Here is a 14,855-nt window from a genome sequence, read left to right as displayed (position 1 = left end):
GCACAAAACATGCCTAAACAGCGTGCGAGAGAGAGAGAGAGAGAGAGAGAGAGAGTCATATTCATGAAACAAATTAGTTTGCGATGTTCTAAGAGTAATGTTGTCGTAATATCCTAATATCTTTTCAATGTTTAAGGGTAACGTATTCCCTTATGACTGGTGTCAGTGCTATAAAGTGAAGCATCAGCTTCAGCTTTCCCCCCCAAACCAAACGTCACTGCAGCTGGTGGCAGTTCCAGATAGCTCCGCCCTTGCGCCATAGCTCGTGACCGGAAGAGTAGAGGAGTTGTTTTGAGGGTGAGGGGAGGCTAACGTTTTTGATTAAAGATTACGAGGGCACATGAATTAAAAAAAAATAATGAAGTGCACGGATAAATTATTTATAATAAACACTACAGTATTCCATTAAAAAATAAGAATTTTAAATTTTGATTTCATGGCGACTTTAAAACGTTAGCCATCTAATTTGTTTTTTTCTAAACTGGTCATAACAGTTTAAAGTCAGTTACAAAAATGTAGTTTGGGCCAATTTTATTCAGAAAAGTGAGACTTATTATCTCTTGGCTAACTGCTAGTTGGTCAAACTAGTTTCAAGAGGTCTTACATTTAACGACGGAAAGACAAGATTCGTGATATGGCTTAATGTGACGATTAAGGCTATGATTTCATTTCATAAATAGGAGCGCAGCACGTTTCGAAGTCAAAATGCGGCACGGGTGTTTTTATATGAATGGGTCTCTAGAGGGAACCGACTGTCCTCAGAAACGTTTTGATAGCATTTCCATTTAATCTTACCTATCATGCTTGATAAAGTAGCGTTTATGAGCTCAGCGCTGCTTTGTGTACAGCCGTTACCAGTGAAACCTATATTTCTGTTGTTTCAAAAGCCCCACTTAGGCTACTTTTACACTAGTGCGTTTTCGTTTTAAAACGCATAACTTTTGCTGCGGTTACGCCTGACGTTTACACTACTCCGCCGTTTTCGACCCTGGAAAACAGAGACTTTAGAAAACGCTGCAGACCCCGTTTTAGTTTGAAAACTCCGGGGTTGCGTTTCAGTGTAAACGGACCAAAACGGACTTTTGAAAACGATGGCGTGGCTGCCCACATTCGCTCTGCGTATCCTTGATGACCGTGTAAACAATAACATCATGCTTATTGTTGTACGTGCATGAATGGTTATGTGACGTGTTTTCGGTTGTGTAGTGTGGACGGAGATCGTTTCTGAAATGCAGTGAAAACGCAAGTGTAGACAAGGATCGTTTTCATTTTAAAGCGTCGTTTTAAAACCAAAACGCACTAGTGTAAACAGGGCCTTAGTGGCAGAGAATGAATCTGCATTTCCAATAAGCCCATCTGGTGTTTTAGTTCAGACCAATGCGAAAAACGACCCATGCTTTTACAAAGCAAACACGCAGAGTTGTAAATGTGAGATAGTCAGTAAGATTTATATTTGTTTTAAATTAATATAATAATTTATTTGTTTGACTCATCCCTTTTCTTAAAAATTGGTTTAAAGGCTGAAATGTTATGTTATGTTTATCATTATATAAACCTGTATCTGAACTGCAAATCATGTCACTTTACGGTTCAATATGTCAACATGCCTGCCCGAAGGGTTACCAGGGATTTTGCGACACAATGTAATACTATGTTATGTTTATCATTATATAAACCTGTATCTGAACTGCAAATCATGTCACTTTACGGTTAAATATGTCAACATGCCTGCCCGAAGGGTTACCAGGGATTTTGCGACACAATGTAATAAATTTCATAATAAGCAATGAGGTATGCATTTCTGATGTCTGATAAGGAAATCTCAAAACACTTTGAAAATGAAATGCACAATCAGTTCCAGAGGTTTTGATAGCACAAATAGCTTGGCAAGCACACACCGTGCGCCTATGCTCTGAAGGCAGTAATCTAATCTCCAGGTAGGCCTAAATTTAATTTGCATAATCGTATTGTTGGAGTTATTATACCTTAGGTGTGTTGTGGAGGAAAAACAACAGAGGTGTAACCCAACACCATTATGTGCACACTGGATTACTGATTACCATACTGGTGATTAATTGGGGAATAACAGATGCATGTAACCATAAAACACTAAAGCAATGAGTCATGAAAGGCCTTGGTAAAAACAAAATAAAACCGCTTTAGGTGGCTTATTGCTGCTTATGGTGTTTTCTAAATGCAACACGATAAAGACTACCAATGATCAATACATAATAGCAAATCAATATAATTAATATTGTTGTTATTGTTATAATAAATTATTTTTAAAAATATTTTTGATAAGTCTCTTATGCTCACCAAGGCTGCATGTATTTGATCAAAATTAAAGTAAAAACTGCAATATTGTGAAATGATACAACAATTTTAAAAAACTGTTTTCTATTTTAAAATTGAATTTAATCCTGTGAATTTTTTAGCATCATTACTCCAGTCTTCAGTGTCACATGATCCTTCAGAAATCATTCTAAAATGCAGATTTAATGCTCAGGAAACATTTCTTCATGTTATCAATGTTGAAAACAGTTTTTTTACAGTTGCTGCTAAATATTTTTGGGAAAACTGTGATACATGTTTTATAAATAAAGTTCAAAAGAATGGCATTTTAAATTTTTTTGTACCATTATACATGTCTTAATGCATTAAAGTGCCCCTATTATGCCTTTTCCAATATTACCTTTCATGCAGTGTGTCATGTAGCTGTATGTGAACATAAACTATCTGCAAAGTTGTGAATTCTACGTCGCCAACTTGCCCGCCCACAAACAGTAAAATTTCCGTGTGGTTAACATCATGTCGAGAAGACGCTGTATCCTATGCTGAGAGTAAATTTATTTTATCACATCTTATAATTACCACAAACTTGTTAACACTTACCACTGAGAAACGTCCTGCTGCAGTCGTGCTTGCGAATCAAGTCTCTCGTCGATCAGCTAGTTCAACCGTTTCATCATCAGACTCCGGCTTGAATTGGTAAGGTACAATCGATACCATCTTTTCTATGTATTGACAAGTCTCCAGGGTTGTCATTCTGTCATGGCAATGGGCGTTTCGTTTCCGACACGCGCTGTACGCGGTAGACCAATCCAGAGCCAATCTCTCTATGGCTCTGGACCAATCACAAAGGACTGTGCCATCTGACCAATCACAACAGTGAGGGCTCACGGAAATGAGGGGTTTAGAGAAACTGATTCTTTGAACTGCTTCGCACGAGTCGTTTACGAATCATTTAGAAATGAGGTAAAATTAAATTAATTTTTGAGAAAACTAACATGTTTTTTGACCTTGCATGCATGTAAACCTGTTTTAGGAGACTCATAAAACAATATTAGCAACCTTAAAAATGGCATAATAGGGGCACTTTAATGCATCCTTGCTAAATACAATTATTATTTTTTTTAAATCTATTTGAAATAATCTATTTAATAAATCTTATTTATATTACTATAATTATTATAATTATTCAACCAAAAAAATGTGATAACAGTGGACTGTTTACAGCAATGGTTTGTAGCAACCCGTCTCATTACTGTAGAATTTAACTGATGCGTTGTCACAGCTACATTGCCTATTTTACAACGGCATCAAACATTTCTCATCCAATCTAAATTTATAGCCAGAACTATCCATTTTATAATGGAAACTAATACCATTTATAGAGGTACCCACCTGGATCTTCTGCATGGCCACACTCATGCTCTGTTCAGCTGTCATTTGCATGCTCTGGCTTACAGCTTGGAACCCACTACTACGCAGAGAGCCTGCCTGGGTCTCAATCATGGCCTGGCTGAGCCTGGCTAGGCCTCTCATCAGCAACAACATGTCGCCTGCCATGATGGTTCCTCTTTACACCTACTGTACAGGAGAAAGGGAAGTGATTCAATAGCCTCATCCTCAACCGTTTTTAAGCCAACAATGGTGGTGGAAAACAGTCACACTAATTGTATGCAGTTCCAAAAAAACCAAGAAACTCACAAGTATAACATTTACTGTTACTATGGTACAATCAGCTGGTAATACCATGGTACTTTGATATACTGTATAACATTGTACTGAATGATAACCATAATGACATACAGTACCATGATATTTACATGGTACTCTGAGGCATTTCAAAGAATATTATGGTACTACCATGTATTACTGTGTTTCAGAAAACAATGACATTTGAAATCTACCATACATGCATAAAAAAATAATAATAAAAGAAAAACAAAAGTACTATAGCCATGTTACTGAATGATTAACAAGCATGAACATTGTAGTCATGTTTATATAGTCATATAATTGGTGACATGAAAAAACATTGTATCACCAAATTTAGTATTTCCAATAAATTGTGGTTATATTCAATAGACACCACTGTTCAAAAGTTTGGAGTCAGTAAATTTGTTTTTGAAAGAAATTAATAATTTTCTTCAGAAAGGGTGTATAAAATTGATTGAACATGACAGTAAGATTTATGTCTTCTTTTGGACATTCTATTCATCAAAAAATATTTTTAAAAAAATTAAGCATCACAAAAAGCTTTGAAACCCCAGGAATAAATTACATTAAAAAAATATTAGGAAAAAAAAGCATTTTAAATTGCAATAACATTTCACTGTATTTTTGATCAAATAAATACAGCCTTGGTGAGCATAAGATAATTATTGATATATATATAAAACATATGGAAAAGTAATTGAATAATAGAAGACAGACATGGATGTTATAATTAATTTCATCTATTAATTTATTAATTAAAAAAAAAAAAATAAATCTCTCACTTGACCAGTATGTGCAAGTGCCACCACACAGGCCTATGGTCAGCAACTACCAGTCCATGATACAGCGGAGTCTAAAGGTAAATATAGATCTTTGCAACATTGGTAAGTTAGCTAAAAGGATAAAGCCAAATTAGACGGTTATTATTGGCCTCAATTGCCCTGTCAAACTCAGGTGGTGAAAAGGTTCACTTGTCACAAAATAAATCACACTCATTTGACTTACATTTGAGGGCATGAGCTAGGGGTGGGAAATATGTATATATATAAAATATATCAAATCTTATTTCACTTATTTCTTATATTTTTGTTGTTTTATCTTTGTTATTAATAACAAAAACATAGATTTTATTTTTAGGTATAGCAAGTCTATTTAACAGTATTCAAGTACGAGACAGAGAAAATTAATCAAGTAATCAAAATGTAAAAGTAATGCACTGCATAGTCTTCACTGTATGAATTAAATATACATTGATCCTTATTAAACCTACAAAATTAGTCAGTCAAGATCAGTAAGTGATTTTCTCTTTTTCTTTTGTTGTTTGATTAATAATAGAGATACAGACAGCAGCTGAAATAATAGTCTTCTGTCATTTCAAGAGCTGCACAGATCCAATTTATTGATACACACCCGTTTTCTTTCTCAGCTGTTTACGTTCACTTAAGACATAAGCCAAGACAGTGATATTAACATATTTGTGTGTGTAGTTGGCTGTTGAAGCACAGTAACTTGTGAAAGAGATCTTAATTCATGATTGCATGCAGTCTGAGAGAGGTGGCTCTTATTAAAACTAGGGCTGGGTATCGAGTTCGATACTTTTTAGGCACCGACCGAATTGCCTCGATACCATCGAGTATCGAAAAACGTCTCGTCGTTCGGTACCAAATTTCGATACCTTCAAACAAATTAAGAACTATTCGATTTTTATTGACTGAACGCAAGCGCTTATTCCGATAGAAAACACTGTATCGGTTTCCACTGATTAAGAAATATTTTTGTTTGCTTGGGTGGTAATATTAGGTCTATTATATTAATAGGGAAGGGGGCCCAAAAATGGTAAATCCGGACCTGCCATCTAATGTGTGTTTTGGCCATGTAATGTTGCTGAAATTAAATATGTTATTACCTCTGAGTCAGAGCAGCGATCATGGAAGAGAGAACACAAGCAGACAGCGCTGGAAGCTGCTAATGCTCATCAGTAAATCAGTGGAAAATTAATAGAAATCATGATTCTGTCTGAGCTATGCGTTTTAAAACGAACACTAACTAGTGTAAATGTAGCCTAACAGATGTGTAAACTGAAGACTATTTGAGCTTTAAAACTATTTGCACTGATTTTTTGTTTGTTACATTTTGTTCCTTTGTGCAGTGGCTCAGGAGATGAGTCTTTGAGTTTGTATAAACATCAACAAGCTGAAAAATAAAACCAAAGTTTTTTTGTTAGATAATGTAATCTTGTTAAAATTGATTTCATAAAATTGGTATCGAAAAAAGTATCGTTCAGGAACCGGTATCGAAGTCAAGGTATCGGTATCGAAAAATTTTGAACGATACCCAGCCCTAATTAAAACTATGTAATTCTTAAAGTACCGGTACTAGAAAAAAAAGGAATTACACCGTTTTTGAAAGCAGGGTATCGTAACACCTTTTTAGTACTGGTATATTGTGCAACACTAATAACAAATAAGCTTGTTAGTGCAGAGATACCAAAGCAATGTAGTGTGGAGTGCTAGCAAAAACATTAATAATACATGTATAATAATGCATTGTACATGGTTGTATATTTAATAGTGACTCATGTTGTCTCTTTAAATCAACGCCAGTGTCATCGGCCATCAACAAAACAGCTGTTATCACAGTTCTTGGCAGCTCTATCAAAGGTTAAACGTTTTCACGATGAGACAAATGTCAAAGCCTTTAGTCAATGACTAACTGTCTTACAAAGTGGCTGCAGACACTGAGTCAGTCACAATAAGCATATGAGGAGCTAACTTGCGATTCAGTCTAAACTAGGGGTGTGCGATTTATATTATCTATGATAATATCGTAATTGTTGTTTATACAATATGCGATTTGACATTGAGTATATTGCAAAAACCAAACAAAAACACACCCAGAGAGTGCACGCATACAATATGAGATGTACGTTAAACTACAGTTGATCACATTTAGTTCACGCTTTCACTGCGTCAATTAAAATATATTTAGAATTCCTCCAAAATACAATATGCCCCCTTATGACTTATGTCTTTTATATTTATATAATATGATATAGTTTAAAACACACAGAGTTCAGGTTTTTTTCTCCAAATATCAGTAAGATTGCAAAAGTGATATTTATTTTATAACAGTCCAATAAACAAGAAGTTAATATTAATTGACTTACATTTTAGACATAAGTTCGTCAACGAAAATAGTTTCAAACAAAGCCACAGTAGAACAGTTTTGCGTCTCTGAGCAACACAGTGGTGTTTCGTTACTGAATCAATCAGCTGTTTGTACGAATCGGTGGAATGAATGATTCAATGACTCACTCATGCAGTGATTTGCCACCACCTACTGACTTACATTTAAAGTACATTTTCCTTTTTTCCCCAAAATCACTTCAAATATCAGTATTCAACGTTTTTTTATTTTTTTATTATTTATGCATTTGTAACTGCAGGCTAACTGCATTCATGTGCCGCGTTAAACAGTCTGTAAATACATCTAAATGCCACTTCAGATGCAGATTCTGTGCCACCTCTGCATTGCGAACACAAATGTTGTTGATACTGACTTCATTTGATTGGTAAATGTATACGCACTAGAAATTAGTGGTTAAGTTGTATTTACAACACTGTTCCAGAACACTTCGACCCAAATATTCAGATGTGTGCAGCGCATTTTATGGAGGACGAGGACTGTTTCCTGAGAGATTAGCCTACAATGCGGTGTCTATTTCTATAAAGTGGGGCAATTCCAACTTTGCAAGGACAGTCTGGTGCTTCTGACTCACAGCCTGTAAGTAAGTTTTCATATTTAAAGAATTTGCCACTGACGATTCAAACGCGAGTTTTGAGCAGTGTAGAGTAGCGCTTGTTGTTTGTCGTTTCTCCGATCACAAATGCAGACATGGTTTTATGTTTACTCAGTGCAAAAAAAGACCGTATAAGTCATTATAATCAGTAATTATGTCCCCACTGGATGCTACAAATGCCTCGTTTGTAATGGTTTTTACTGGTTTTGTCTCATCACTCCGGGACACGGCATCACAATATGGTGAGGGGCATAACATTTCCGTTACACACGCTTAAGGTATTCAGCCAATCACAACACACTGGATAGCTGGCCAATCACAGCACACCTCGCTTTTCAGAACGATGAGCTTTGTAAAAATCGACGCGTTTCAGAAAGGCGGGGCATAGAGGAGAAACAATAATGTACATTATGTGGAAAATAATGTGGTTTTTTAACCTTAAACCGCATAAACACATTTCATTACACCAAATACACAAAATAATGACCCCTTTAAGAATTTGATACAAAAGATGTATACATTTAATTAGGTTAGAAAAAAATTGGCCTTATCAAGGTACAAATGCCCATAGAAGGTATAAATTTAAACTTATTGGAATTTCTGTTACTTCTGCAAACTAACCACCGCACAGAATATGAAGAATATCAAAAGCTTTGGGAGTCAGCGGTCCACGGCAGTCCTAAACCTGCCAAAACATGAGCACAAGAACATGCTCAGCAAAATATTGTCAAATTATCGTTATCTACTAAATTAATTTTGTCATCATCGCACACTCCTAGTAAGCACCACTGTAAAACTTCATGATGAAAGAGTTATTATTCTGTATTATGCCAGCTCACCACTATAAAACTCTCTTTACTTACATAGCAAGGTGGAAAATGCACCAGTAAACTCTTCGGAGTGCAGACACAAACAAGCTTAGGGATGGATGACAGCTTGACTCTCCTGTAAATAAAGGGCTTTAAACTTGGCCTCTTTCCTGACGTAAAGGTTTGCCTACAAGGAAAAAGCTCTCAAAAAGACCTTGAGCAACTTGGCAGGATATAAACACACCTCGTGTGTGAAAACAGGTCAAAATTCAATGTTCCGTAACATTGTAGTCACATACTTAATTCTGCAACGTGATCATCCCTCAGTAGCCGACAGGAAGATATGACACTAGAAAACAAGGAAGTATTCTGTTTTCATTTTAAAAGCAGTCTGGCTCTGGAGCATTCAGTACTGTTACACCTGAGAGAGGTTGCACATGCCTGGACATATCTGCATATTTGCAACTGAGACATTTAGCATTTTAAACTGACAATGCTTACTGCAAACACTAAACGCAGCACTGTTGGTTAACAAAGGAGTACATCGCCTAAGCTTCAGAGACCAACTGTGGCACAATTGCAACATGTTTAAGGCAACTGAATATACAGACTTACATTCAATACGTGTCAAACTACAACACCATTCAAAATTTTGGAATTTGTAAACTTTCAATTTTTTTAAAGGGACAGTTCAGCCAAAAATTCTGTCATTAATTAATCACCCTCATGTCGTTCCAAACCTGTAAGTAGTGTTGCTTTCGTCAACGAAAATTATGACTAAATATCATCATCAACGAACCTTTATTACGTGACGAAAACGAGACTAAATGTCATCAGTTTTCGTCGACTAAAACTAGACTAAATGTCATCAGTTTTCGTCGACTAAAACTAGACTAAATGTCATCAGTTTTCGTCGACTAAAACTAGACTAAAATGCTCAGACTTTTAGTTGACTAAAACTTGACTAGACTCAAAAGAGTATGAACGTGACTAAAACTAATAAAAACTAAAATGACAGTTTCACACAAAGACTAGACTAAAACTAAAATTAAAACAGGCCGCCAAAAACAACACTACCTGTAAGATCTTCATTCATCTTCTGAACACAAATTAAGATATTTTGGATTAAATCCGAGAGCTTTCTGACCCTGTATATACAGCAACGCAATTGACACGTTCAAGGCCCAGAAAGGTAGTAAGGACATCGCTAAAATAGTCCATGTGAACACTGATTTAGAAGACGAAAACCAAACAAAGTTAAGTCTGACACAGAGAAAGGGACCGATGGCCGGCCAGCCGGGGTTCGTCTTTATTTAAATTTATGTGTGTGTACTTCTAACATGTTTGGTTGGTAAAATAAATGTTGTAAATTCAAATCAGAGCGTCTTCCGTGTCTGGAATGGATGTATTCTTGAGTCTATAAGGAAACAATAATATAATAAGATAACTAAAATACAATTTTCATTGACTAAAACTAGACTAAATGTCATCAGTTTTCGTCGACTAAAACTAGACTAAAATGCTCAGATTTTAGTTGACTAAAACTTGACTAGACTAAAAAGAGTATGAACGTGACTAAAACTAATAAAAACTAAAATGACAGTTTCACACAAAGACTAGACTAAAACTAAAATTAAAACAGGCCGCCAAAAACAACACTACCTGTAAGATCTTCATTCATCTTCTGAACACAAATTAAGATATTTTGGATTAAATCCGAGAGCTTTCTGACCCTGTATATACAGCAACGCAATTGACACGTTCAAGGCCCAGAAAGGTAGTAAGGACATCGCTAAAATAGTCCATGTGACATCAATGGTTCAACCTTAATTTTATGAAGCTACGAGAATACTTTGTGTACAAAAATAACTTTATTCAATTTCTTCTCTTCCGTGTCAGTCTTCGGCGTGCGTTCACAAGAGTATCACGACACACCCCACTGGAATGATGCTGCAGAAATGCAACAATTGACCTTTGTTGTGCACACTTTATGTTATTCACATTCAGTAAATTATTTTTCAGCTTAGCCTATTGAATTTTGTAAAGCATCAGAGGACCCTGAAATCAACATACTTAAGTTTCAGCCTTTTAACTTACTGGAAAGGCTCACAGAGGTCAATTCACCAGTGCTACAGGCTTCTATGGTATGTGTATTTTCAGGAACACTCCAGGGGGGTGGTCAGTGAGATGTAGGAATATTTAACACATTAAATGCAAAACCTTTGCAAATGTGATGCTTGAAATCAATGAAAATATCTGTGTATGATATTAATGACTATGCATAAAGTTCTACAAAGAAAGTGTCAGATAATCTTAGGCCATCTCATATCTTTCAACTGTCAACGCCCTCTCATTTCCTTCACAGCCAAAACAATGGCTGCTCCTCCCCAAAACAGGACAGGCCTCTTAATACATCACACACTGAGGTGTCAAGACAGATAACCAAAAGCAACAAATGGCAGGCTTTTTATGACACCCTCTTCTATGGCAAGGTAATCACAGCTGTTATGTCATATAGAAGCGGAACATGAGTGATGACAGGTTGAAATATGCTTCGAGATGCAGGACTTGTGGCAGGGAATCACCAAGAGGCCACGCTAGTATAAGTGAACCCAAACAATATATGAAAATCACAGCCAATCAGACAGTTTGTTAGGGGAAACACCCCTTTTCTTTCTTTCTGTTTGCATGAGGTCAGGTTGTGAGTTACTGAACCAAAAACAAGTGGCACATGGTTCCTAGTTAATAATATGTTAACAGGATTGTTGACAATCATAACTGACAATCGTTCATAAATATTTAAATCCATTATATCTATAAATACATCAATAATCAAATATAATAATACATTAATATATACTAAAATTCACCAATTAAGCATATTATAAAACTGCATTTATATACATTATATGTATATAAATTATTTAAATAACCAAGCAATAAATTATTTAAATAAGCAATTATTTTTATAATTTAATTGTCATCTGCCTGCCTGTTGCATTAGTTGCATTTGCAGTGAAGCAACAATGCAAAAAGAAAACAAGCGACATTAATTGTGCCCTGCATTCGGGTCATTTAAGTTAAATTTTAGGCCGGTGCTGACGTTTAGTATCCAAGCAGCTCTGCAAAAAAAGATTATAAACAAAAATTTGGCTTAAGGCTTAGGGTTTTACAAAGAGGTGATCTCCACAACAGCTGCCTTTATTTCATTTAGTTAACACATTAACACATCTCTGAGCTTGCTTTGCATAAACTGCACAGAATGGCCTGCAAAAAAATCATTTATTTTAGTCAGTATCGTGGTTTTGTTTTCCTTTAAAAATATCTAAACATCCTTAAAATTAGACAATTGTACTTAAGAAGCAAATTTATGTGAGACTTTAACCTTTCAGAAAATATTTTTTGATATACTTATCTTTTACTTAATTGGCAAATAGTTTTTTGTAGTTGTGAGCATTTTTCTTTTTAGAATTATGATTATTCTTCAATTAGTTTGCAAATAGGGTAAGAAAAATCAACTTAATTCAAGATATATTATCTTGCCTCTCAGTCAAATGTGAAGACGTTTAGATATATTCCCTGGAAAACAAGACAAAATACTGATTATGATTAAAAAACAAAAATCATGCATGTCATATCTCAACTTGTTTGTGCCAACGCTTACTGTTTTGCAAGAATTCCAGCACAAAATATCACCTGCAATCCTAGAGCTGAGCATTTAAACAGGAAGGGAAAATGTGTAGTGTAAACAGCTTTGACAGAGTTTTGCATACCAATGAACAGCGTAATTCATTACACAATAATACTGCAGAGTTGTTTAGTTAAAGTAATTTTAAAAGGCCAATATATAAATGTTCCCATGACCACGTGGACAGAATCAAAACACATGCACAATGCACGTGTAACCTCACCAATCTATATGTACAGAAATAGTATATACATAGAAAATATTATTCGAATTCAGATCAACGCGTGATAGGAAGCATGCAACAAACGACACGTGAGTTTTGCCCTGCCCCTCCGGAGGTCTCTGTGCACGCCACTGTTCTAAAGTACACGTTGCTTAAAAACAATCCGCGCTCTTTTCATTCCAGATTATCAATCAATTAGTAATATACCTTAATGTAAGTTTATTCATCCTAAGAAATTAGATTTATTGGTACTTACCCCAAGAATAGGCAAATATGTGGCTGTGCTCACTGTCCAGCTCTCTTTGTGCGCTGGATCTGCGTCCATGAGGTGAGAGCTGTTTACCCCTCTCAAGTGTGCTTGACAGAATTTGTTTGGCTCCTCCTCCAGTCGGCTGCAATTGGTTACTCAGGTAGATGCGTCGCCACAAGAAGGCGGTGCTTAGAAACTTTATCTGCGATTTTATTGGTTCTTTTCTTCTTCACTCAACGAAAGTGCTGACAAACATTTTACATAAAACACTCAGAACAAAGGACATTTTACCCGTTATATTATGCGATAGTAAACTAGTGATGCGCCTCAATAACAATGTTTTACAAAATTAATTGTAATAATACAAATAATAATACAAAAGTAATTAATTTGGTCTGTCTGATGCGATCACTATTTTGATTGTTTATTATTAGTTATTCATGAGCAGTTGCGTCACGAGAATTAAACCGATTTCTACTGCAGTTTTTAACAAATTATACTGCTGAATTTACGCATAATTCAATTTCAAAACAACATAATGCCCATACTTGGTCCTTTACTGCCATCTAGTGGTTCAAAATCCCTTCGGTTGGCCCAAAACCATTAAGAACAGAGGCGATTATTGCCCCAACATAATTCACAGAAACTGAAAAGCATGTGTCTGAATCTAACAAAAATATGCTAATCAATAAATAAATATTTATACTGCCTGACAGGAGACTATATAACTGATCCTGCAATGCAGGGTATTTTGTGTGGAATTAAAAAAAAAAAGTGACTCAACTGTTATTGATTCTATTCTATTCTATTCTATTCTATTCATTATATTATTCATTTATTAATAAAATATTAAAATATAGTTGCATTTACTGTGTTTTACCGCTAGGTGGAATACATGTCATATATTATGATTCTGTGATGAGTAGCTTCCTCAAATATTAGATGACAAATATGAATTTTCATTTGTTCGTTTGTTTATTGAATTTGATGAAGACAATTTAATCTATAATCAATGACATGTTAAAACTCTAAATTAAAGCTGAGTTTTTTTCCCCATAGGTTTGTCTACTGTTCCGTGTTGCCTATATTGTGGCCTGCATGTTGAAAAAAAGTGCTTTACTGGATGAAGCTGGACACTACACTTAATGAAACATAAACTTATCAAACATACTGTGTGTTGACATAAAGTAAGCAATAACTTGTGTGGGAAAATAAGCATTTGCAATGGTGCATCGACATAATAAATTTAGATATATGCAAAGCTTTGTAGAGACCATTTCTCACACTTCTTCTTCTGCAAGGCAGAATCATCAACTAATGCAATACTCAAATAATATTAAGTAATTTTAACAAACGTGTTTTAATGAAAGACCATCATTGTGCAACTTCTCAGTCTTAATGCTTATTTATTTTAATGTGGGTATAGCTGATTTATTTCTAACTCATTTGAAATGAATATATATGAGCTCTACGACTGCACGGTCATGACTTTATAGCTGCTGCAGTTGATAGGGAAATGTTGGTGGAAATGAATTATGTTGGCTTGAGGGCTCACATGTTGCCCATATCCTGAAACTTCGAAAGATCTCAGAGACAGCTCTATACTTTAAAGAAAGGAATCTTATTGTTGAACATGGTCATGCACTCCGTCTCAATTATAGAGGATGGAAAATTTATTTTCATACCACCTATCTGCAAGCCCGTCTCATTCAAATCAGAGTGGCCACCGAAGCATTATATTTTCCATCCACTTTACTCGTGCATATGACACACTTTCCTTTGTTCGGTGGAGCTGGTCATCAGTGCATCAGAGAGAAAGAGAGAAAATCAGAGTGATGTTATCATACTGTACATTGGGAGCAGTAATAGGAATTGTTGTGGTAGGTGAGCTATATATTAGCAGGTCAGTTAAAGAACTGGCTTCATTTCTTCCTTTCTGACCTTTGACAGAGTCTAGGCCTGTTTTTATGGTTTTCATGAACATACATCAGAGAAGACATTCCCACTGAGCTACTAAGACCCTTCTTCTGCTTAGTTGGTGAGTCATTCAAACTACAAATACAGGTTGTTAAAAGAATGTATGG

At 35.5% G+C, this 14,855-nt stretch overlaps 1 protein-coding gene across 1 annotated transcript in view; it reads right to left on the bottom strand.

The window, feature by feature from the left end:
- The window catches only part of LOC107716623 (atypical kinase ADCK3, mitochondrial), a 43,030-nt gene extending 30,149 nt beyond the window's left edge, over positions 1-12,881 (bottom strand). Inside the window, exons 1-2 of the mRNA XM_016523120.1 lie at positions 12,778-12,881; positions 3,685-3,870 (exon numbers count right to left, since the gene is read on the bottom strand). Coding sequence (XP_016378606.1) covers positions 3,685-3,849 — 165 coding nt within the window. The 5' untranslated portion in view covers positions 3,850-3,870; positions 12,778-12,881. The remainder of the gene's footprint in view (positions 1-3,684; positions 3,871-12,777) is intronic.
- Positions 12,882-14,855: the final 1,974 nt, after the last annotated feature.

This window comes from Sinocyclocheilus rhinocerous, unplaced genomic scaffold (genome assembly GCF_001515625.1).
Source record: "Sinocyclocheilus rhinocerous isolate Xijiao unplaced genomic scaffold, SAMN03320098_v1.1 scaffold1874, whole genome shotgun sequence".
Lineage (NCBI taxonomy): Eukaryota > Metazoa > Chordata > Actinopteri > Cypriniformes > Cyprinidae > Sinocyclocheilus > Sinocyclocheilus rhinocerous.
This window is presented reverse-complemented; position numbering and strand designations above follow the sequence as displayed.